This window comes from Belonocnema kinseyi, chromosome 7 (assembly GCF_010883055.1).
Source record: "Belonocnema kinseyi isolate 2016_QV_RU_SX_M_011 chromosome 7, B_treatae_v1, whole genome shotgun sequence".
Lineage (NCBI taxonomy): Eukaryota > Metazoa > Arthropoda > Insecta > Hymenoptera > Cynipidae > Belonocnema > Belonocnema kinseyi.
The window spans coordinates 45613870-45637196 of record NC_046663.1 but is presented as its reverse complement, the minus strand read 5'-3'; the positions used below and the strand labels follow the sequence as shown (position 1 = coordinate 45637196).

The 23327-nt window shown below is 28.5% G+C and overlaps 1 protein-coding gene and 1 long non-coding RNA gene across 3 annotated transcripts in view; both read right to left on the bottom strand.

Annotated features, from left to right (window-relative positions):
• Positions 1–3819: 3819 nt before the first annotated feature.
• Positions 3820–23327, bottom strand: part of LOC117176177 (tRNA-dihydrouridine(47) synthase [NAD(P)(+)]-like) — a 21423-nt gene continuing 1915 nt past the window's right edge. The window contains exons 1-5 of one of the 2 annotated variants that reach the window (XM_033366275.1): positions 22764–22804; positions 10860–12099; positions 7737–8104; positions 4097–4225; positions 3820–4015 (exon numbers count right to left, since the gene is read on the bottom strand). In XM_033366275.1, coding sequence (XP_033222166.1) covers positions 3943–4015; positions 4097–4225; positions 7737–8104; positions 10860–12099; positions 22764–22765 — 1812 coding nt within the window. In that variant the 5' untranslated portion in view covers positions 22766–22804 and the 3' untranslated portion in view covers positions 3820–3942. Of the gene's footprint in view, positions 4016–4096; positions 4226–7736; positions 8105–10859; positions 12100–22763; positions 22805–23327 lie in introns of those variants that run through there. The other variant, XM_033366274.1, reaches the window with a different exon arrangement.
• On the bottom strand, positions 17443–18400 carry LOC117176179. The gene is made up of 2 exons (XR_004467587.1): positions 18354–18400; positions 17443–17618 (listed from the first exon to the last, which is right to left on the bottom strand). It is a non-coding gene; the product is annotated as an uncharacterized LOC117176179 (long non-coding RNA).

Genomic DNA, 23327 nt, shown 5'->3' with positions numbered 1-23327 from the left:
CAGGAAAATCAACAGTTTTCTTGGAGCCTTCGATATTGACCTTTTTGCCTCTAATATTAATGCAAAATGTTCTCGTTTCATTTCATGGTTTCTAGATCCAGAAGCTGAGAGTGTCGACGCGTTTACACGTTCTTGGGAAAATGAAAACTTTTATTCTTTTCCTCCATTTGCGTTAGCCCTGAGAACTTTAAAAAAGATAAAGGTTGACAAAGCAGAAGGGGTTGTAGTTCTCCCTTTTTGGGTTTCTCAACCGTGGTTTCCCTTGTTCGACCAATTGCGAACATCAGAATCAATTATTCTAGGGCCAAATAAAACATTGCTCTCTTCTCCTTTTAGCGAATTCCATCCCCTGTGGAGAAGCCTTACCCTGGTTGTAGCCAAGCTATCGGGTAAGCATAAAACTTTGCAGTAGAGGGAATTTCCACTCCATCCTTGCGGGTTATCCTGGCGTCTCTCGCTCCCACGACTCTGAAGCAGTACGCGAGGCCAATTAAGCTGTGGTGGGAACTCTGCCAGAAGAAGAAAATTTCGCCCTTCGAACCCCCAACATCGTCGCTACTGGATTTTCTTGCCTTCTGATTAGAAGGAATAAATGCATATGGGACACTCAACTCATATCGATCTGCTATCGCCTTAATTGTCAATCGGGATATTGGGAACAATGCCATACTTAAAAGATTTTGCAAGGGCGCGTACAATTTAAAGCCTCAGAGTCCATGATATGATTTTACATGGGACCCAACTCCAGTATTTACCTGCTTAAAATTGCTTTATCCGAACAACAAAATTTCGCTCAAAGATCTTTCATTCAAGCTGGTCACATTATTGGCCCTTGCAACGGCTCAAAGACAACAAACGATGACATTGATGAAGTTGAGTAACATTGTACAACAAGAGGATGCTATTCACATCAAAATAACTGACAGAGTCAAAACTTCAGGCGTCAACAGAAAAGAGCCCTTAGTGACTCTACCTTTTTTCAAGGACCAACCAGCTCTGTGCGTTGCTTCGACGCTTTTGAACTACATCGAGAGAATGTCCAAAATTAGAGCCAATGGTACAGACCAAATATTAATCTCCTTGAGAAAGCCTCATGAGCCCTGCACTGCCCAGACTTTGAGTAGGTGGATAAGGACGAACCTCTCGAAAAGCGGGATAGACACCAAAGTTGTAGATAGACATCCTCGATGTCATTCGAAAGACGGCGTGTTGGTCCGACTCGTCAAAAGTTTTTGCCTTATTCTATAATCGCCCAGTTTTAGAGAAAAGAAATTTCGCTCAAAAGGTTCTAAGTTGAAGGCAATATGATCTTTGTTACGCTAAGAAACTTAATTTTATATTTTTATTTCCCATAGTTTTACGATTGTGATAAGTTTTGTTTTTTCTGCGTTCTATTTCATTTGTTCAATTCTGAAAATGATTGTTGAGTTATTTTCCAAAAAAGTAACCGAAATATCACCATTAAAACTTTAAACAACTACAAGTGATCTTGAGGACGAGACACTGAAGTATAATTATACGATCAAACGAACTTACCTTAGTGAAGTTCGATCGTAATTATACGATGTGTCTCGTCCGAATAGATCACTCCCTCCCTGCCCCCTTTTCTTTTTGGATTGCGTTTTCCCATACGTGATCTATTCGATTCCGGCAATATTTCGTCTTTAAAATTAATAAAGATCGGGACATGGTAGTGGATGAAGCCCCCGTATGGCGGCAAACTATGAATTTCTTAAATTTTTTATCCTTTAAAATTTGTGATCATAACCGAGCAGCTGGCGCTACTACAAGAGATCTTGAGGACGAGACACTGAAGTGTAATTACGATCGAACTTCACTAAGGTAAGTTCATTTGATCGTATAAGTATTGAAGAGATGAATATTTGAAAACTTTTAAAGATTTTTCAAAATGTATCAAATATTGTTTTACTTTTTCCAAAAATAAAAACGTCTTGAATATGTTTTAAATTATATTGATATAACTTTAAAACAAAGAAACAAAGAAACTTGAAAAATAAGTAGTTATTCGAAATTTTTATTTTGTATTCAACATTTTTCTTTCAAACTATATTTTATCTACAATTATTTTTCTTTCTGAACTAAAAAATCTATTTTGGTTGAAAATTCGTCTCTTTTGAGAGAAATTTAATCTTTTTTTTTTAAATTAAAATTGCAAGTATTTAGTTTAAAATTACAATCTGCTTTTTTCTTTGGCCGTGCGTTCATTTGACTTTTTTATTTTGGAAAATGAATTTAAATATAAAATCGAAAAAAAAACTGTAAAATATTTCAAAAGATTTCGTGAAATTTTGGAAAATAATAGAGAAGATTTTAAAGCTAAATTGTTCAATTTTGTGACATTACAAAATTTTAGAAAAAATTCAAGTATGTTGAAGAGATATTTAGAAGTTAAAGAGAAAATTCAAACATAATTTTAAACTTGAAAAAGTTTCAAAAAATTTAAAACAAAATGTAGATGTTTGAAGATTTTGAAATAAAATAAGTTTCAAGATTATAAAAACATTTTCTCAGGATTCGTGCAAAAATTTCAAATGACTTTTTTTTAATTCGCTTTTAAAAAGATCTTAATATAGTTTAAAAGATTCCTAAAAATCTCGAAAACCAGTCTAGAAGATATTAAGATATTTTTTTAATCAAAAATATTTTTCGAAAATAATTTGAAATACAAAAATATTTCTTAAAAAACTTTAGATTTTTGAAAATTAAAATAAAAACTTTGAATCTTTCTAACGACTCTTAAATGTTTCCCTAATGTAACAAAATTATCAAGATTCCTCCGACAATTTTTAGTGATTTTATGCTAAAAAATAAATGTTCAGAGAATATTAAAAAATATATTAAAATATTTCAAAAAATTTCCAAATAAATCTGAAAATTTTTTAAAAAATTTTGTTAATTTTGTATAATTCAAACAATTATTCTTAGAAAAAAATTCTAATCATATTAAAAATTCGAGAAAATTAAAAATCATTGTTTATTTAAAAAAAGATAATTTTAAAAGAAACTTTAAAAAGAATTTCAAACAAATTTCAAAAGATTTCTAAATATGTTAAACGAGTCTGGATAATTTGAATGCAAATTTTATTAATTTTGAAAGATTTATCAAAATTTTCGTAAAAATTCAAGTCAGTTTAAAAGATATTTGAAAATTCATCTCTGTTTTTTTTTTAATTAATCTGTTTTGGTTGAAGATTCGACAATTTTGAGGTAAATTTATCTTTAGCGCATGAATTTAAAAATGTTTTATAAAAAATTAAAATCCTTTTTAGTTGAAACGTCAATTATAACATTTTTCGTTGATAATTAAACTTTTCTGGTTGAAAATTGAACTACTTGGTTAAAAGTATAACTATTTTGTTAAAAATTCACTTTTTTGGTTGAAAATTAATCTGTTTTGGTTAAAGACTAAACTATTTTCTTGATAATTCTAAAGTTTAAGAAATTTAACTGTTTTGTAGAAAATTCGTCTCTTTTGCCAAAAATTGCACCTTTTTAGTTTATTTACAACTATTTGGTCGGCAATTCGTTTTTTTAGGAGTTCAACTTTTTTGATTTAAAAATTAAAATTATTTTTTCTTGAAATATCAATAATATGAAATATAAATTTTTCGTTGAGAATTGATCTTTTTTGGTAAAAAAATTTATTTGAATTTTCCCCAGGATCTTCGAAAAATTACACTTAAATCACTTTACAAAACAAATAATCTTAAAAAATAAAGTTATACACAATTTTTCTTTTATTTAAAAGATGGTTTTTCTCCTCAAATGGAAAATCGAAACAAAATATACGACTTCTCATTGCAATAACTAAATTAATTATATTTTTTAAATTGTATAACAATGCTTGCTCGGTTCATTCAGAATCGAACTTAAGCGCAAGGTAAATTTACCTTCACAGAGAAAAATCTTTACGAAAAATTATTACTTCCACGAATTCGCTTTGTGTTTTGGTAGAAAGTGAAATCCTTCAGGTACTTTTCCGAGCAGCATTTCACTACGGACAGAATATTAAAATCATTATTATTTGTACTCACATGAAATCGTGCGAGTTCTAAGGAAGCTAAGGAGGGCTTACGATATTTTAATCCAATCTGCACAATTCGAACTCGCCATTAAAGTTTCCATCTCATCTCGTCCTCTGTAAAACGGTGGTCGGTCGTTCATTCGCTGCGGAGGATGTTCTAAAAGTCCCACAGGAATATATCTGTAAATAAAAGAAATTTAGTCAAAATACTCGCAGAGATTCTAGCTGCTTTTTTTTTAAATTTGTCCCAATTTTCTTTCATTTATTAACCATTATTTTTAATATTTTTGTTCTCATCCGTTAGTTTTACTCAAATTCCCAAGAAAATAAGAAAATAATCTCCAGGCCTTGGACTCGTGATTATAAATAAAAAATATTGTAAATAATTTCGGAAATTTGGAAAATATTCTAAAAACAGTGTCTTAATATTGGCAAATAATGTTTTTAGGTATTAAAAATTAACTTTAATGTTTATCTAAAATACTATTACCGAGCCACAAAATATAAAAATGCCTATTTTCTATCCTTTTTCTCTCAATTATTCATTTAAATCCGAACTGAAATAATAGAGCTGATTAAAATTAAAAAAATTTAAAATAGATTAGAATCAAATTTAAAATCCTGTTTAACTTCCAATAATCAAGTTAATGTATAGAATTCCTGAAAATAAAACCAAGAATCCAACAAACAAATTTGGCCAACCACCATAAAATGTTCCTATTGTAATTTGAAAAAAGGTCCTTAAAAATTTTTCGTTGGAAATAATAAAAAAGAAGAAAGAAAAATGAGAAGGCAATCAACCAAATTCCTTTCCTTCTCTTTTTTTATTTCTGTCGTTTTTTTTTTAAATTTTTATTGCTATCGAATGACAACAAAAAAGATTTGTAAATTATTAAAATTATTATTAAATTATTTATACGTGTTTTTTAAATTATGATTTGATAATAATAAAAAAAAGACAGAAATAAAAAAAAAGGATTTGGTCGGTTACCTTCTCATTTTTGCCCTCTTTTTTTATTTTTGTCCAACATTTTTTTTAAAAAAGATCTTTTTCAAATTACAATAGTAACATTTTATGGTGTTTGTTCAAATTTAATAGTTTGATTCTTACTTTTATTTTCAGGAATTCTATACGAAAACCCATTTTTGGGTTCATTCTTTTCGATTGAAAAGTCTACTATCAAATTTTCGGTTAAGTATTAATATTTTTTATTTCCAAATTTTATTTTTTCGAATTTTATTAAAAAGTCAAAATTTTTTGCTAAAAATTCAATTGCTATTTTGAAAATTCGCCTTTTTGGCTTGAGATTTCCATAACTGAATAAATTTTTTTTTCTTGACACAGATTTTTTTTATTGAAAATTCAACTATTTTATTAAAGTTTTTTTTCTTTAGAAATTTAATCTTTTTTGTTTAAAGAAAAACAACTGTCTGATTAAGAATTATTTGTTTCGGTTGAAAATTAACTAAATATTTTGTTGAAAAATCACATTTTTGGGTTGAAAATTGAACTATTTTTCAGGAATATCATACTTTCGGCTCAAAATTTTAACAATTAGGTTAAAAATTATTGCATTTTGTTCAAAATTCGACTCTTTTCGTTGAGGATCCAAGTCTTAAAAATTCGTCTTTGTCGGTCAAATCCAAATGTTTTATTTACTATTAAATTAAAATATTTTTGACTAAAAAATCAATTATTGAATAATTAATTGAAAATTCATCTTTCTAGGTTGAAAATTAAAATCCTTTGTTAAAAATTGAACTACTTTCTCAAACTTTCACGTTATGAAGATTTATAATTTTAGTTGAAAATTAATTTTTATTTTTTGGTCCAAAATTAATTTTTTTAACTGTAAAATTAACTATTTTTCTGAAAATTCAACCGGTTGGTTGTAACTTAAGTTTTTCTCTAAAATTTATATTGTCGGGTTAAAAATTAATATATTTTATATAAAATGCATCTTTTTGGCTTTAACATTAAATAATTTGGTATAAAATTCCACTATTTGGTAAACAATTAAACTGCTTTCCAGAAAATACGTATGTCTAATTTAAAATGTATTCTTTGCGATGGAAATTTAAATACATAATTTTTAAATAAAATTGCTCTTTTTTAGTTTAAAAATTCAACTATTTACTTAGTAAACAATTTTTAGGAAGGAAAAAAATATGAACTAAAAACTAATCAAAATATAATTTGGAATAACATCACATCCATTGTTTTAACTATTTAGATGAAAATTTATGTCATTTGTTGAAAATTCTTATTTTATGGTAGAAAGTTAATCTTCTTAGTTGAAAATTTATTTATTTCTGTACAAATTTCATCTCTGTTGGTTAAAAATGCAACTCTCTGATTAAAAATTAATTTGTTTCGGTTAAAAATTAACTATTTTGTTGAAAATTCACATTTTCGGGTTGAAAATTTAACTTTTTTGTAGGAAATTCGTAATTTCGGCTCGAAAATTCAACAATTAGGTTAAAAATTATTTTATTTTGTTCAAAATTCTACTTTTATGGTTGAAAATAAATTTTTTTATTTGAAAATTCAGCTTTTTGGTTAAAAATGAATCTATTTTAGTTGAGGCTCCAATTACTTTAAAAAAATCGGGTTTTGTTGGTCAAATCCAGCTGTTTTTTTCATTCTAAAATAAAATTTTGTTTCTTGAAATATAAAATATTACATTTTTCGTGGAAAATTCATCTTTTTAGGTTGAAAATTAATTTATTAATTTTGTTTTCCCTTAAAATTTAACTAATTTCTTAAAAATTCAACTGTTTTAAAGAAAATTCACTTTTTTGCATGAAATTCAAGTAATTTTGTATAAAATTCAACTTATGGTACAAAATTTAACTTTTTGTGTATACTATGTCCTTTCAGTTGAAAATTAATTCTCTACAGTGAAAAGTAACTACTTCATTTTAAAATAAAAATTGCTTTTTTATGTTTTAAATTTAAACGATATAAATAAAAATGTCTAAAAAAAGAAAAAATATAAACTAAAAATTAATCAAATATAATTTGGAATTAAATCACCTCCATTGTTCAAAATATGTAGATGAAAATTTATGTAATTCGCAGAAAATTAATCTTCTTATTTCAAAATGTATATATTTTGTTGAAAATTCGTCTGTTTTGAAAGAAAATTAATTTTATTGGTTGAAAAATAAACTATTTTGTTAACAAATATTTACGTTTTTTTGTGGCTAAAATTGAGAATAATTTATTTATTTCAATTTGAATTTTAAAACCTATTTCCGATAGGTGAAATTTTTATTTATGGCTGAAATTAAGGAGAATTGATTGGTTTGATTTAAAGTCGGTTTCGAATTTAATTTACGATAGACGCAAAATTTTATTTTTCGTTAAACTTAAGGAGAATAATTTATTTATTTGATTTAAATTCGACTTGAAATTAAATTTTTTATAAGTATAATTCTTTTTTCCAGCTAAAACGAACGAAAATCATTGATATTTTGGAAATCAAATTTCTAAAAACATGTAATTTTTATTTCTGGCTAGAATAAAGGAAAATAATTGATTTTTTTTATTAAAAATAGATTTGAAATTTAATTTACGATAGACGCTATTTTTATTTTTGACTAAACTTAAGGAGATTAATTGATGAATTTGATTTAAATTCGACTTTGGATTTTCTTTAATTTTATTATAATAAAAATTATAATTTACCGGTGTAAGAAGGATATCCATTCTAACATGAATCTCCTCGTAGTTTCGACTCCTCGAGTATCTGAACCCCAGTGTTCAAGGCCATAAGTAGAATATTTTTTCAAAATATCGAACCTCTCGTTACTAGAAATATCAATTAGTTTCTGCTCCTTGATTTCTCGGAATATCCAGGGTTTTATTAAGGCACCACGACCAATACTTATTCCTCCGATTGTAGGATAAGTATTTCTCATTTTTTCTACATCGTCAAATGAAAGAATGTCTCCAGTTCCATAAACTGGAACTGGATTTGCGGCCTGCGCACATTTTTCGATGTATGCCCAATCGGCTAGTTTTGTGTACCTTTGCTCTCTTGATCTGCCATGAATCTAAAAAAAATATTATTAATGAAATTCACTCATTTTCAATTCACACATTAGATTCTATATAAATCAGTTATGAGAAATAACTATTTTTTTCACTATCTACTTTTTTGTTGTTAACGACGTTTATTTGGTAAATATATAATAAATGGGTAACTATTTTTATAACTATTTTTTTCATTTACATTATTTATATTGTGATGGTTAGTTTTCACAATTTTTCTAATTTGAATTTTTTTCCGCCCTCTAAAATGTATACAAAGACTTTCAGAAAGAAAAAAATCATTTCCAGAGCTGAATATTCGTTTTTAGGGGTACAAAATGAATTTCTTTAACTGAACATTTAACTATTCAAGCTGAAAATTCATCTATTTGGTTGAAAGTCCAACTATTTTTTAATGAGAATTCATCTTTTTGGGTTACAAATTTTATTATTTGGTTGAAAATTAATTAATTTTGTTAGATCTTTTGTTTAAAATTCATATTTGATGATTAAATATTGAAGTTATTTTTAAAAATCCGCCTTTTGGCTTGAAAATTCATGTCATTTGATGCAAATTCGTCTTTTTATACAAAGATTCATATATTTTTGTGAACATTGCACCTCTCTTGGTACAAAATGCAACTGTTTGGTTGAAACTTAATCTGTATTGATTAGGCATTTATTTATTTTGTTGAACTACTTAGTTAAAAAATTAATTATTTAATGGAAGAAGATTCATCATTTTAGTTCAAAAATTATCTACTTCATTGAAAATTAAACTATTTTGTTGAAGATTTTTTTTCTATTAAAAATTAATTTTTGGCACTGAAAATTTAGCTAGGTTGACAGTTTACCTTTTTTGGTTGAAAAATTGTATTATTTGGTTAAAAAATAATTCTGTTGGGTTAAAAATTCAACTGTTTTGTTGAAAATAGTCATATTTAAGATAAACATATTGTTTTGATGGAAATACCAAGAATTATATTTTTCATTGAGAATTTATCTTTTTTGATTAACAGTTGAACTCTGTTGTTAATTTTTTTTAGATTCATAATTTCAGTTGAAAATTGGTCTGTTTCGTTGAAAAAATAACTATTTTTTCAAGATTTTTGTTGTTTTTAACATTAGTTCATTTTACTGAAAATTTAAGTATTACATTTTTGAAAAATGTACCCTTTTCAGTTAAAAATTCAACCAGGTTCTTTGAAAATCATGTATTTTTTGGTTGAAACACAATCTTTTTAAGTTACAGTTGAAGTATACAATTTTTTTCAAATTGATATTCGTTTTCAGAATATTCGTGCTTATTTGGTTGAAGATTCATAATTTTCGGTTGGAAATTTAACTATTTTATAACAAAATTTTTTTGGTCAAAAATTAGTTTTTCAACTGGAAATTTAACTATTCCATTTTTTGTGGAAAAATTATATTTTTTAGTTGAAAATACAACTTTTTGGTTAAAAATTTGTCTTTTTTGATTGAATTGAACTATTTTTAGTTTAAAATAAAAATCGTATTTGTTTGAAATATCAATCATTATATTTTTCGTTGAGAATTTATCTTTGTTGGTTGAAAACCTAAATCCTTGGTTTAAAGTTAAGCTACTCGGGTTAAAGTTTCATATTTTTGGTTAGATTTAACTATTTTGTTAAAAATTCGATTTCTTGTAGAAAAATAATTTTTTTATGTGACTATTAATTACTCCATTTTTATTGAAAATTTATATTTTTTGGTTGAATGTTGAATTTTTTGTTTATAAAATTGATTTTTAAACATTAAAATTCAACTATTTGAAAAATTGATCTTTCTTAGTTGCAAATTTAATGTTATTCGTAAAAATTAAACTCTTTGTTTTTAAATCAATTTGTCGGCTGAAGAATGAACTATTTGCTTGAAAGTTCAGCTCCTCTGTTAAACTTTTTTTCGGATAAGGATTGAACTATTTGGTTGCAAAACTCGTTTTATTTTTTGGTTAAAAATAAATTTTTTTACTGACTAATTATTTCTTTTTTTATTTAAAGTTGAAGTGCTTGGTTTTCAAATTTATCTTATTCAAAGGCAAATTCAACTATTTGATAGAAAATTAATTTTCTTGGTTTAAAATTCATATATCTCTTTTTGGTTGAAAATTTAACTATTTTGTTGTAAAATTAGTTGTTTTTTTTTGCGAAAATCAATTGAACTATTTAATTATTTCATCTTTCGTTGTATTTTTTTTTTTTGAAAACTGAATTTTTCGGTTATACAATTGTTTTCGAAAAAAGTCTGTTACGTAGAAGATTAATTTTCTTGGTTTAAAGTTTATCTTTTTTAATTGCAAATTTAATGACTTGGGTGAAAGTTGAACTCCTTTGTTAAAAATTCTTTTTTTTTTTGGTTCAAGATTCATCATTTTATTTAATAATCTATCTCTTTATTTTTGAAAATTTAAATATTTTGTTGAAAATTCGTTTTTTAAGTTGTTCAAAATTAATTTTTGAACTGAAAATTCATGTATTTTGTTGAAGATTCAACGTTTTCGAAAGAATTTTCTGATGGCCCTCGAATTAAGTAAATCTCAAGGAACATTTAGAGGTAAAAAAAAATTAATTTTCAGATCCATAAACATTTATAGCCCAATATAGGAAAATTGTTATTTGTCTTCCATAATTATCTCTGCAAACGTGAATGAAATTGTAAAAATTAATTTTTGCTCCATAAACGCAAAACTAATTCTTTTTAAAAACTAACTCACCCATCACTGATATAAATATTGGAATCAAATTATTTTTTACTCACATTAATCATTGCGACACCCCAGTCTCGAAACTTGGGCATTAAATTATGAGCGATAGGTTTGTCCATATAAATCCCAGTTCTCGTTTTCACAGTGAAGGGAATATCCAAAATCTCGGTCGCGGATTTTATAACAGTTTCCAAAATATTCATCCTATTAAGCATTCCGCATCCGGATCCCTGTTTGTATATCAAATCGATCGGACAGCCAAGATTCAGATCAATAAAATCGACATCAGACTCTTCATTCAAAAGTTGAGCACATCGAGTTAAAACTCCGGGATTATTTCCGCAAATTTGAACACCGAAAATATCTTCCGATTCGTGTCTTTTTATCAGAGCCCATTCCTCTTGCGCACCCTTCAATATTCTAGGAGCGAGTGCCATCTCACCGCAAGTTATGTCCGCTCCAAACTCCTTGCAAATTCTTCGAAATGGCAAATTTCCGACAGTCGTCAAAGGACTTAGCATGATTTTATCCTTCCAGTCAATTTTCTTCTTTTCCAAGGGCAAAAGTTTGATTATATCTGTATCAAAAACAGCACCAATCTCTTTCTCTTTTGTATCATTTGAAATTAAAGTGTCTGAATCGCCAGCTTTCTTATTGATAGAGTTATTGTCCAAAGGTTCATTTTCTGACGATTTTGTTTTAGACTCTTTCACGGGTTCAGTTTTCTTTGATGGATTATTCGCTTTTACTGTCTTCTCAGCCTTGGAGAAGTTGTATTTATACTTGCGCAGCTTCTCCTGAAGACTCTTCGATATCTGATTCTTGACGGCCGGAGGCTTTTGCTTGAAAATTTCAAATTTTTCTTGGTCTACTATGTTGAGTCCTTCAGCTGTTAGGTGCTTCGAACCCATTCTACATGCGAGACCTCGAGGACATCTTCCCATCAAATTGAAAAGATGACACTCCTCGCCAATGTCACTTGGCTTTATTTTCATGTACTCGAGTCGCTCGTGTATGAATGCGCATCTCGGGTTTGTACATTTTTTCTCTGGCTCGTCGACACCTTGATCGACAACCCAGGGACAAAGATTTTGTTCTCGAGGAGCCTTGAAAGGTGGAGGTCTGGCTTTATTTTGTCCTTTCAATTTGTCCTTTCTATCATCTCCCTTCAGTTTTTTCTTTGGTGGCTCATCTTCTGATATTTCTTTACTTTCCCGTGTCTCAATCTTCAGTTTGTCATCCTCTGTTAAGCATTCTTTGCTTAAGAGCCTCACGTGATCTTCGATAATATACCTATCATGAGAAATTGAATATGTTGATTATTACGCGATTAATTAAGGTGCTTCCTCAGGCTTGAAAATTAGCCCTTGCATTTACAAATGACAGGATTTTTTCCACAATTATCAATTTTTTGATCTCATATTATAACCACATAATCTTAGTGGGTAAATACAATCCCTCAAAGAGGGATTTTTCGAAAAATGGTCTGGTTCTTGTTTTATTGCAATTAATTGTAAATTTGATGCATTTTGTGCGCCTCGGAAGTAGCAAACGGCCACCATGAGTGTGCCCATGGTGAAAGAAATTCTGGGCGCTCGTTTCCGAATGAAACTAGAGTTTTATTTTTCGATGATACTTAAAACATCGTAAAACCCCAGGATCGAGCTCAGGATTTAATTGAGTGCCTGTCATGCCTCCCTCAAGCTTCCTATTGAGGTCCGTTAAGCTGGCAGGACCACATTGCAAAAATGAACTGAAAACCTATAGGGAATTTAGGGCTCATTTAGGGCTAATTTAATGCTCCATTGCCAAATTTAATGCTCTTCATTTTAAAAAAACGATGGTCATGCTAGCTTAACGTTCAGATATCAGAACCACACATAGTAAAAAACAAATTTTTCAAAATTGCTTTGCTCTATAATTTAGGTACAACTTAAAGCCCTATTGTGGTCATGCTAGCTCAACGTTAACCTAGCAGGACCACACAGAGAAAAAAACGAATTAGGCATTATTTCTTTCAACAATAATTTAGGGCTCATTTAAGGCTCTGGCAATATGATAATGAAAATTTTTTAAAAATTGTTTAAACAATTCTAGTAAAAATGAATTAAAATAATTTATTTTTCTACCCTATGTTAAGGCTCACTTAGGGCTCCATGAATATGATATTTGAATTGAACAACAAATTGTTTAAACAAATTTACCAAAAAAAATTCTTTTCTTTTCGTTTCTCTTGCATAATTTCAGGCTCATTTAAGGCTCCTGAGGAGTACATTCACTGATGTTAAAATCGGTTCCCCTACACCGCCCCCTGGGAGTGGGGGTGGGGGCAAGTTCGAAATCTTAAATGATATTTGAATGTTTCAAGTTAAAAAATCACACTGTATATAATGTTGTGCTATCTTAACGTTATAAAAAATGCGTGAAAAAACATAAAACCCATTGTTACTCCTCGCATAATTTAGGGTTCATTGAGGACTAATTTAGGCCCGTAGTACTAAATTTTGGGCTTTTTTATTTTTTGTAAAAAATAATGTTTGCAATAGCTTAACAATAAGTTTGCTCAAGATTGCTGTGAACCGTAAAAAAAGATTTTACAGAAAATTCACCTCATAGAATTATTTACGGCTTATTTAGAGCTCTGGGAGTATGACAATTAAACATTTAAAAAAATGTTTAAACAATTTTTTATCTATTTTTACAAAAAATACTAGAACCCAAAATTTGGAAATACCGGCCCAAATTAGTCCTAAAGTAGATCTAAATTATGCGAGGAGTAAAACTGGGTTTTATAGTTTTTTTCACGTATGTTTTATATCTGTAAGGTGACACAACACCATATACAGGGTGGACACGTTGGGGCTTACATACATAGCGATGTGAATGCTACCCGAATTGCACAACAGCAGGGGGGAAGCCAATATACAAGGGTATTTTCATATTTCGCGCCTTTAAAATTGCAATAGAATCTGCCATTCGGCCAAATCCGTGCATCTTCGGATCAAGTTTATTATAGTTTCCAAGGTTGCGTTCGAAATTTCAAATTGATACTAGGGACCCTGTAAAAAGGGACACGCCACCTGGGCAGCTGACTGCGGATTGGTCGAGCAAGAAGAGACACACTTCCGTTCCATATCAAGATACTATACCAAAATTTACTATAGCTTTGCGCTTCGGTATGCGAATAGTGCAATCATGTTTAATAAGTTTATACAAGGATCGTGTCTTATGTTTAAAATATTTAAAATACTTATTTATTCGTACAATCTTCAAAGTTAAAGGCTCAAGGTTAAAGATTAATCTTTTTAGTTTGAAAATTTGGCCATTCAGTTTAAAATTTATATTTGTAGGTTGAAATTTTAACTATTTGGTTAACAGTTAAAATATTCGGTTGTAAATGCAAATCTTTCATTCGTCTTTTTTGTTAAACTTTAATCTCATTGGTTAAAAATTAATCTTTTGAAAATAGAATTTTTTTAAACGAAAGAATATTCTCTTAAAATTTAATCTAAAAACAACATAATTCCCTTCCTGATCGATTCAACGACCTGAAGTGCAGAACCTGCCTAATGTTAAATGAATTCGATGTCCTTTGAAATAATTTTTATAAGACTGTTTTTTTTTATAAAAAATTATATTTTTAAATAAAGTGTGATCTTTTTTAGTTAAAAAACTAATTGTTTAAAAATTTATGGATTTTGTTAGAAATTCTTATTTTTTTGCAGAAAAGTTAATCTTCTTGTTTGAAAATTCATCTTGCTGATTGAGGATTCAACAATTTCTTAGGCAATTCTTACTCTTTCAAAATTAATTTATTGAAGTGAAAATTTAACTTTCCATTTTTGGTTACAAATTTATTGATATTTTTAATTACAATCTGTTTTGGTAGAGAACTCAGATTTTTTTAAATTACATTTCTTTAAATTGAAAATTATTTTTTTAACTAAAAACTGAACCATCCCATTTTTTGTTGAACATAGAGTTCAGAATTGAAGCTTCATCTCTTTCGGTTTAAAACGAACCTTTTTGATTGAAAATTCAACTATTTTCTTTAAATTTCTATATATATATTTTTTTTTAATAATTTCTATAATGGTAAAATTCACTCATATTACTTTTGGTTAAAAAATGATATTTTTAAGTTCAGAATCATATATTTGTTTAAAACTTTCTAGATTTTGTAGAAAATTCTTAATTTTAAAAAAAATTAATATTCTTGGTTAAAATTAATATTTTTCATTAAGGATTCAGTTATTTAAAAATAATTCCTTTTCTGATGTTCAAAAACAAACTTCTTTAAAAGAAACTTCGATTCTACTATTTTTGTTGAAAATTGATATTTTAAATTGAAAATTGACCTTTTTTACTTAATAATTCAATTTTTTTATTTTTCTGCTTCGGTAAAAAATTAATCCTTTTGTTTTAAAATCGATCTCTTTTCGTTAAAAATTGAACTATTTGGAAACAAATTCACCTTTTTTGCATACATTATTAGGAAATTCCGAATTTTGTTGAAAATTCGTCATTCTTGGAAGAAAAATAAACTTCCTAATCGAAATTTCATCTTTTTTTCGAGGATTCTATTATTTTGTTAAAAATCCCTTTTATCGTGAAAAATTAATTTATTTAAGAGAAAATTCGATTATACCATTTTTGATATTATTCATTCTAAATGAATTCTTGTTATAAAGTTTCTACCACCTTCTACCGCTGGCTTATTTGCGGCATAAAAAAGGTATGTTATAAATAGACTGGATATGTTTTAAATAAAGTGAATAAAATATTACATGCGAAAACATTATATTGACATTACCTACCATTCCTTACAGCGATTTGGGTGAAAAGGTGAATCCGAACAAAAACCTCGAAATAATGACAGATCGGCCCGGCATGTTTATTATACTTTCGATTGTTTAGTATTTACCAAAGAAATGTTTTGTATGTTTATTACGGACAGTGTAGGCAGTAGTGATTTAAACAATCATTATTCAATAATGATTTAACGATCATGACTTATTCACAATTTTAATAAGTAACACTTTATTCCTGAAATTAATAACTGATTTCCATTCTTTGTTTTTTTTCACAGATCGATCATAGATGAAATACACATCAGGAAATGCTGATGGATTTTGTGCATGTCAGCTGGTTCATTTCAATGAACATTATTGGAAAACCGTTATCTCTAGACCTTATCCCAAGACTGGGGATTGATCAGCCTAAAATTAATTCTAATTCAATCTGATGGTATAAAGGAGTATCAAAAAAATATCTCGAGGTAATTTATCTTGTCTGAATTTGTATTAGTAAAATATTCAGGGATTTTTGGTATTTTAGAGAATGTTTTCTCTGGACTTCATCCTAAATTTTGGTTTAGTCAACCAATAATATAAATTAGAGACTCGTTGGTGATAGATTTGTATCAGAAATAAATTTAGACAAAATATTTTACTCCAGAATTCTTATTCCAATTTTTTTAGAAATTATTCTATTTTCGAAATTTCTATCTCTGGATCTGATTTCCAAACTGGCATTCAATCAGCCTCGAAAACTCGATTATCTTCGTCAATTCTCTGTCCTCCATCAGCAATTCTTTTTCAATCAAAGCATAAAATGACGAAGCAAAGACTCTGTTCAATTAATTCTTGTACGCCTTAATTCTGTACTGGGGTATCTTAGAAGATTAGACATTTTGAGTCTGTTACTACTCTTTTTTCCTAATTAGAAAATTCAATTTTTGAGAGCGTTGTTTGCTTCTTCGACAGAATTATCATTATAGTGATTATGAACTTTCGGAACTTCGCTCGCAAGTTTGAGCGCACCTAGGGTGCGCGGTTGTTGAATCTCGCTCTTCGCGGTCGATAATGGGTTACCTCACGCTTCGCGATCGGATATTTATTCTTTGCATTTGCAATGCTTGAATAAATCTGTAGCCAAATGATCTCTTTTAAATGGCAATATTTATATGCGTCTTTATATTCTGAATTGTTCATAACTTATTCAAGTATAGTCAAAGATTAAGTTTTTCAAAGCTCTGTAGGCTTTCAGGTACACATTGTCATCGTGACACTCGCGCTACGCGCTCGATTTTCAACAGACATTTATAAACAGGTTTTTTAACATCTTTTTTCATAATCTTCGTCGTTTTTCCACAAATTTGTTATGGTTTTTCTATTTTCAATGTTATTTTTCACAAATAAAACAAATAGTACGCGTCCTATCACGAAGTGATTCTTAACGAAATTGCAGATCTTTTTTGGGATAACAATTTTTGTTAATTCATTTTTTCTCGTATTCTACACAGTTTAAGAACAAAATGGAATTTTTAATTATTTTTTATGAAATCAAAATTTTAATTTTCGATTTTTCAAGAAAATCCACAAATCTGTTATGACAGTCTTGTAGGAATTTTAAAAAAGCAATGTTTTTCTTTTCCTGACTTTTTTTCATATCGTGCGTTTTTTGGCTTAAAATCTTGAATTTCGGTTGATTAACAAAATTTTGAAAAGGCTATAACTCTGACAATTTTCGTTTTATCGAAAACAGTCATTAGGATCAATTGTTCGTCCATTTTAATACTATAAATATCCTAAAGGATCGTTAAAATGGTGCTTAAACCCTTTCAGAACGCCTTTATTTAAATCAAACTTCTTTATTCATAGAAAATTTTTTTACAATTTTTATAGGTAAAACTATATTATCAATATGATGGTGTTCCACTGCATCGCACGAGAAAAGCGTTCTTGTCGAAAATTGTCACGCGTTTTTTCCTTCACAGGTGATTACGATAATAAATATAGGACAACATCCAACTGAAAAGAATACATCTGAAATAAAATTTCCGGAATTGGTGTCTTCATTTCTAACGGCATAATTTGACCTTAAACGATAATTCAATCAAATACACTAAAATAAAATTTCGAGTAGATTTCAATTACACTAAAAGATTTTTATTTTTTGATAAGATACCAATAATTTATGAATTTAATATTTAGAAATGATAAAATAAATCATTATAGCAAAACTTCTGAAAAAATTGGATTACAAATTCTGGCACAAAATATCGCTTCTGCATTTATTTCTGCTACACTAACGATTCTCTCATTTATTTTAGTGGTTGATCAAACCAAATTTTTAGATGACGCCCATAGAAAACATTTTCTAAAATACAAAAAAAAAACCTAAATATTTTATTAGTTAACATTCAGGCAGGTTAAATTTCTTTGAGATATCATTTTGGTACGCCTATACCATCAAAATGAATTAGAAATAATTTTCGAGGCTGATTAAATGCCAGTTTGGGAATCAGATCCAGAGATTGCATTTTTCGAAAATAGAATAATTTCTAAAAAAATTGGAATAAGAATTGTGGCCTAAACTATCTTGTCTAGATTTATTTCTGATACAATTCTATCACCAAGGAGTCTCTAATTTATTTCATTGGTTGATCAAACCAAATTTTAGAATCAGTTCCAGACAAAACATTTTCGAAAATACAAAAAAACCCTGAATATTTTATTATTAAAAATTCAAACAAGATAAATTACCTCGAGATATTTTTTTGCTACTTCACTATACCATCAGATTGAATTAGAATTAATTTTAGGCTGATCAATCCCCAGTGTTGGGATAAGGTCTAGAGATAACGGTTTTCCAATAATGTTCATTGAAATGAACCAGCTGAAATGCACAAAATCCATCTGCATTTCCTGATGTGTATTTCATCTATGATCGATCTGTGAAAAAAAAACAAACAATGGAAATCAGTTATTAATTTCAGGAATAAAGTGTTACTTATTAAAATTATGAATAAGTCATGATTGTTAAATTATTATTGAGTAATTATTGTTTAAATTATTACTGCCCACACTGTCAGTAATAAACATACAAAACCACAAAACATTTCTTTGGTAAATAATAAACAATCGAAAGTATAATAAACATGCCGGGCCGATCTGTATTATTTCGAGGTTATGTTCGGATTCACCTTTTCACCCAAATCGCTGTAAGGAACTGTAGGTAATGTCAATTTAAAGTTTTCGCATGTAATATTTTAATCACTTTATTTAAAACTTATTCTGTCTATTTATAACATACCTTTTTTATGCCTCAAATAAGCGTTAAACACAATTCACTCTGCCTACTAAAATCGCATAATATTATTACTATTTTATAGTATTTGTCAGTCAGCAGCCATTCCATAATATTATTGGCACAGAAGAAAACTGACGTTTACTTCTCAGGTCACATGTCTCACTTCATTATTAATTAAACACTTTTATTATTTGTAATTACTATGTAACATAACCTATGCTGTTTTGACACTTGTATCCATTTGAAGTTTCGAACGCAACCATGGAAACTATGATAAACTTGATCCGAAGATGCACGGACTTGGCCGAATGACCGATCCGACTTAGGTATTTTCACTTCAATCAACAGCTAACTTCATGTCGTAGATTTCTGAGTGGAAAATAAGGGACCAAATACATGAGATTCAGTTCATTTTTGCCTTATTTTGCTAATACCTTCGTAACAGCTAATTTTTTCTATATATGTGTATTTGAAAAATAGTTTTTATTTTTTAATTACTATTTAATCTTGATATGGAACGGAAGTGTCTGTCTCTTCTTGCTCGACCAATCCGCAGTCAGCTACCCAGGTGGCGCGTCCCTTACTATAGGGTCTCTGGTATCCATTTGAAGTTTCGAACGCAACCTTGGAAACTATGATAAACTTGAACCGAAGATGCACGGATTTGACCGAATGGCCGATCCAAATCAATTTTAAAGGCGGAAAATATGAAAATACCCCTGTATAATGGCTTCTCCCTTGCTGTTGTGCAATTTGGGGAGCATTCAAATCGCCATGTAAGTAAGCCCCAGCGTGTCCACTCTGCATATGGTGTTGTGCCACCTTAACTTTATAATTTGGGCCGGTATTTGCCAATTTTGGGTTCTAGTATTTTTTGTAAAAATAGATAAAAAATTGTTTAAACATTTTTTTGAATGTTTAATTATCATATTCCCAGAGCCCTAAATAAGCCCTAAATTATTCTATGAGGTGAATTTTCTGTAAAATCTTTTTTATTACGTTTCACAGCAATCTTGAACTAACTTATCGTTAAGCTATTGCAAACACTATTTTTTACAAAAAATAAGAGCCCAAAATTTAGTACTACAGGCCTAAATTAGTCCTCAAAGAACCTAAAATTATGCGAGGAGTAAAAATGGGTTTTATAGTTTTCTTCACGCATTTTTTATAACGTGAAGATAGCACAACGCCATATACAGGATGATTTTTCAACTTGAAACTTTCAAATATCATTTAAGATTTCGAACTTGCCCCCACCCCCAGGGGGCGGTGTGGGGGAACCGATTTTAACATCAGTGCATGTATTCCTCAGAGTGATCAAATTTGGATTCACAACATTTTTTCATAGAGTGCCTATTTTTCGAGATATTTGAAAGTTTCGAGTTTTAAAAAATCACCCTTTATAAAAAAAGGCAACGAAAATATCGCAAGACTTTCAGTTGATTATATTTCAGGAGCCTCAAATGAGTCTGAAATTCCCTATAGGTTTTCAGTCCATTTTTGCAATGTGGTCCTGCCAGCTTAACGGACTTTATTACACTTGAAGGTTATGCAATTCGCAGCCTTTTCTTCGGCAATTCCTTTTCCATAATTTTAAATCGAAAACTCGAAATTCATCATTTTTCTCTCTTTTTTCTTGAATCTTTGTTTCAAATACAGCTGCTTGCTTCACAAGGAATGTGATGTTGCTCAGGATTCATGCACTATTTTGTGTCAAACAAGACAGTTAAATTTTTAACCAAAGAGATTAATTGATTTTAACTGAAGGGATGAAGCTCAAAACATGAATTTTCAACAAAACAGTCCCACATCAACCAAATAATTGAATATTCAACCAAAAAGATGCTATGTTAACCAAGACTGTACAGAAGCGTTCGCAATTGAAAGTATGTACTTTTAAATGGAAAATTTTGTATTCAATTTTATAATTATGATGTTTTACGGTCAATATTAAATTATAAAAGTTTTCCTATTTATAACTTTGAACTTTTCAATTAACATTGAAATTGTCGAATTTTTAACAGCCCAATTGACATTTTAAACATTGTTAATTTCTGAATTTTTAAATATTTTCCATTTAACCGTACTTTTTTATTTCTGTAATAAATGTTTAAGTTACATTGAAATTTTTTTAATTTAATGGAAATTTACATTTCTACAAATTGGAAAATTTAACTACTTGGTAGAAAATTAACTTTTTTCTTAAAATGATATAATTTTCTGGTTGAAAATTCAACCCTTTTGAAGATAATTCGCCTTTTTCCTACAGAGTTTTCACAGTTTTGTTGAAAAAGTACATACTTTGGTGCATATTCGTATTTTTTAAAATGAAAATTATTCTTCTTTACGAAAAATCTTACTATTCCATTTTCGGTTGAAAATTTATCCCTTTTTTTAGTACAGAAACTTGCATTATTTGTTTGAAAATTTATCTTTTTTGTAATAAACGAACCGTCTTGGTTAACATATTATCTTTTTGTTAGAATATTCAATTATTTGGTTTAATGTGGGACTGTTTTTTTGAAAATCCATGCTTTGAGCTTCATCCTTTCAGTTGATATTAATTAATCTCTTTGGCTAAAAATGCAACTTTTTTGTTTGACGCAAAATACTGTATCAATCCTGAGCAACATCACATTCATTGTGAAGCAGCTGTATTTGAAACAAAGATTCAAGAAAAGAAGAGAAAAATGACGAATTTCGAGTTTTCGGTTAAAAATTATGGAAATGGAATTGCCGAAGAAAAAGCTGCGAATTACATACCCCTTAAGTGTAACCTTGAAAATGAAATAACTTGCAATTCCACATTCTTCCAATTGAAGAATACGCAGCTTCTTCCATATTTTTTGTCGTAGCATCTGAGAAGAGTGTGTAAGTTACGAAAACTCTCAACAGAAATTGAAAGGATTAACCGATTTTCTTCTTTCTTTTTTTAATCATCTCGTCGTTATCTAATGCTTCTAATGCAGAATATGGAAATTAAATTCCTTAATATTTTAATCATTGTTAATATCTCTCAACCGGCTCTTATCTCTAACAATAGGAAGCTTGAGTGAGGCATGTCAGGCACTCAATCAAATCCTGAGGTCGATCCTGGGTTTTTACGATGTTTTAAACCCAAAAAATATTAATTTCAACCAAAGAGTTGCATTTATCTAACCAAATAGTTGAAATTTCTAGCAAGAGACGAATTTTCAACAAAAAAAAGTACAATTTTTAATTAAATAGTTGAAATTTCAATCTATGAAGATAAATCTGCAACCAAAAAAGATGATTAAAATTAAACAAAAAATAGTTGCATGTTCAATCAAATAGATGAATTTTCAAGCCAAAAAGATAAATCATTTAGAAAACACTTAAATTTTCAGCCAAGATGAATTTTCAACCAAAAAACTATTAATTATCTTCAAAAAAGGAATTTTCTATAAAAAAGGGATGCTCAACAAAGCAATTAAATTTTCAACCAAAAAATATGACTTCTTGATAAATTAATTGAGTTTTCAACAAAGTAATTAAATTTTAAACTAAATAGTAGAATTTTTAAACAAAAGAGATGACTTCTGCCAAAAGATGAGTTTTCTATTAAAAAAGACGAATTAAAAATAAAACAGTTGAAGTTTAGGCAAAATAATTTAATTGTTAACCAAGTTGTACAATTTTTAATCAAAAGAGATGAATTCTTAACCAAAAATATAATGGTAGACTTTTTAAATAACAAGAATGAAATTTTAACAAAAAAAGATGAATTTTCAACCAAAAAAATTACTTCTCTACAAAAGATGAATATTCTATAAAAAGCAAATATTCAAGAAAACAGTTGAATTTTCAAGCCAAAAAGAATAAACCTTTAGAAGAACACTTACATTTTCCACCAAGAAGGATGAATTTTCAACCAAAAAAAAGGTTATTTATCTACAAAGAGGAATTTTTTATAAATTAAAAGTTGCTCAACAAAGTAATTAATTTTTCGACCCAAAAATAGTAATTTTTAATAAAATAGTTGAATTTTCAACAATATAATTTAATTTTGATCCAAATAATAGGTAGAATTTTTAACCAAAAGAGATGACTCTTCTACCAAAATTGAATTTTCATTCCAAAAACATGAATTTTTTACTCAAAAAGTTGAATGTTAAAGAAAACAGTTGAAATTTAAACAAAACAATTTAATTTGTAACCAAGTAGTATAATTTTTAATTAAAAGAGATTAACTCATAACCAAAAATATAATGGTAGAGTTTTCGAATGAGAAGAATGAACTTTTAACAAAAAAAGATTAATTTTCAACCAAAAAATGATTTTAATTCAAAAAATGAATATTCTATAAATATATACACTGGCATACGCAGACGACATAGTGTTGATGGCAGAGGATGAAGAAGGGATGGCGGGATTAATTACAGGATTAGAGAAATACTTAGATGGGA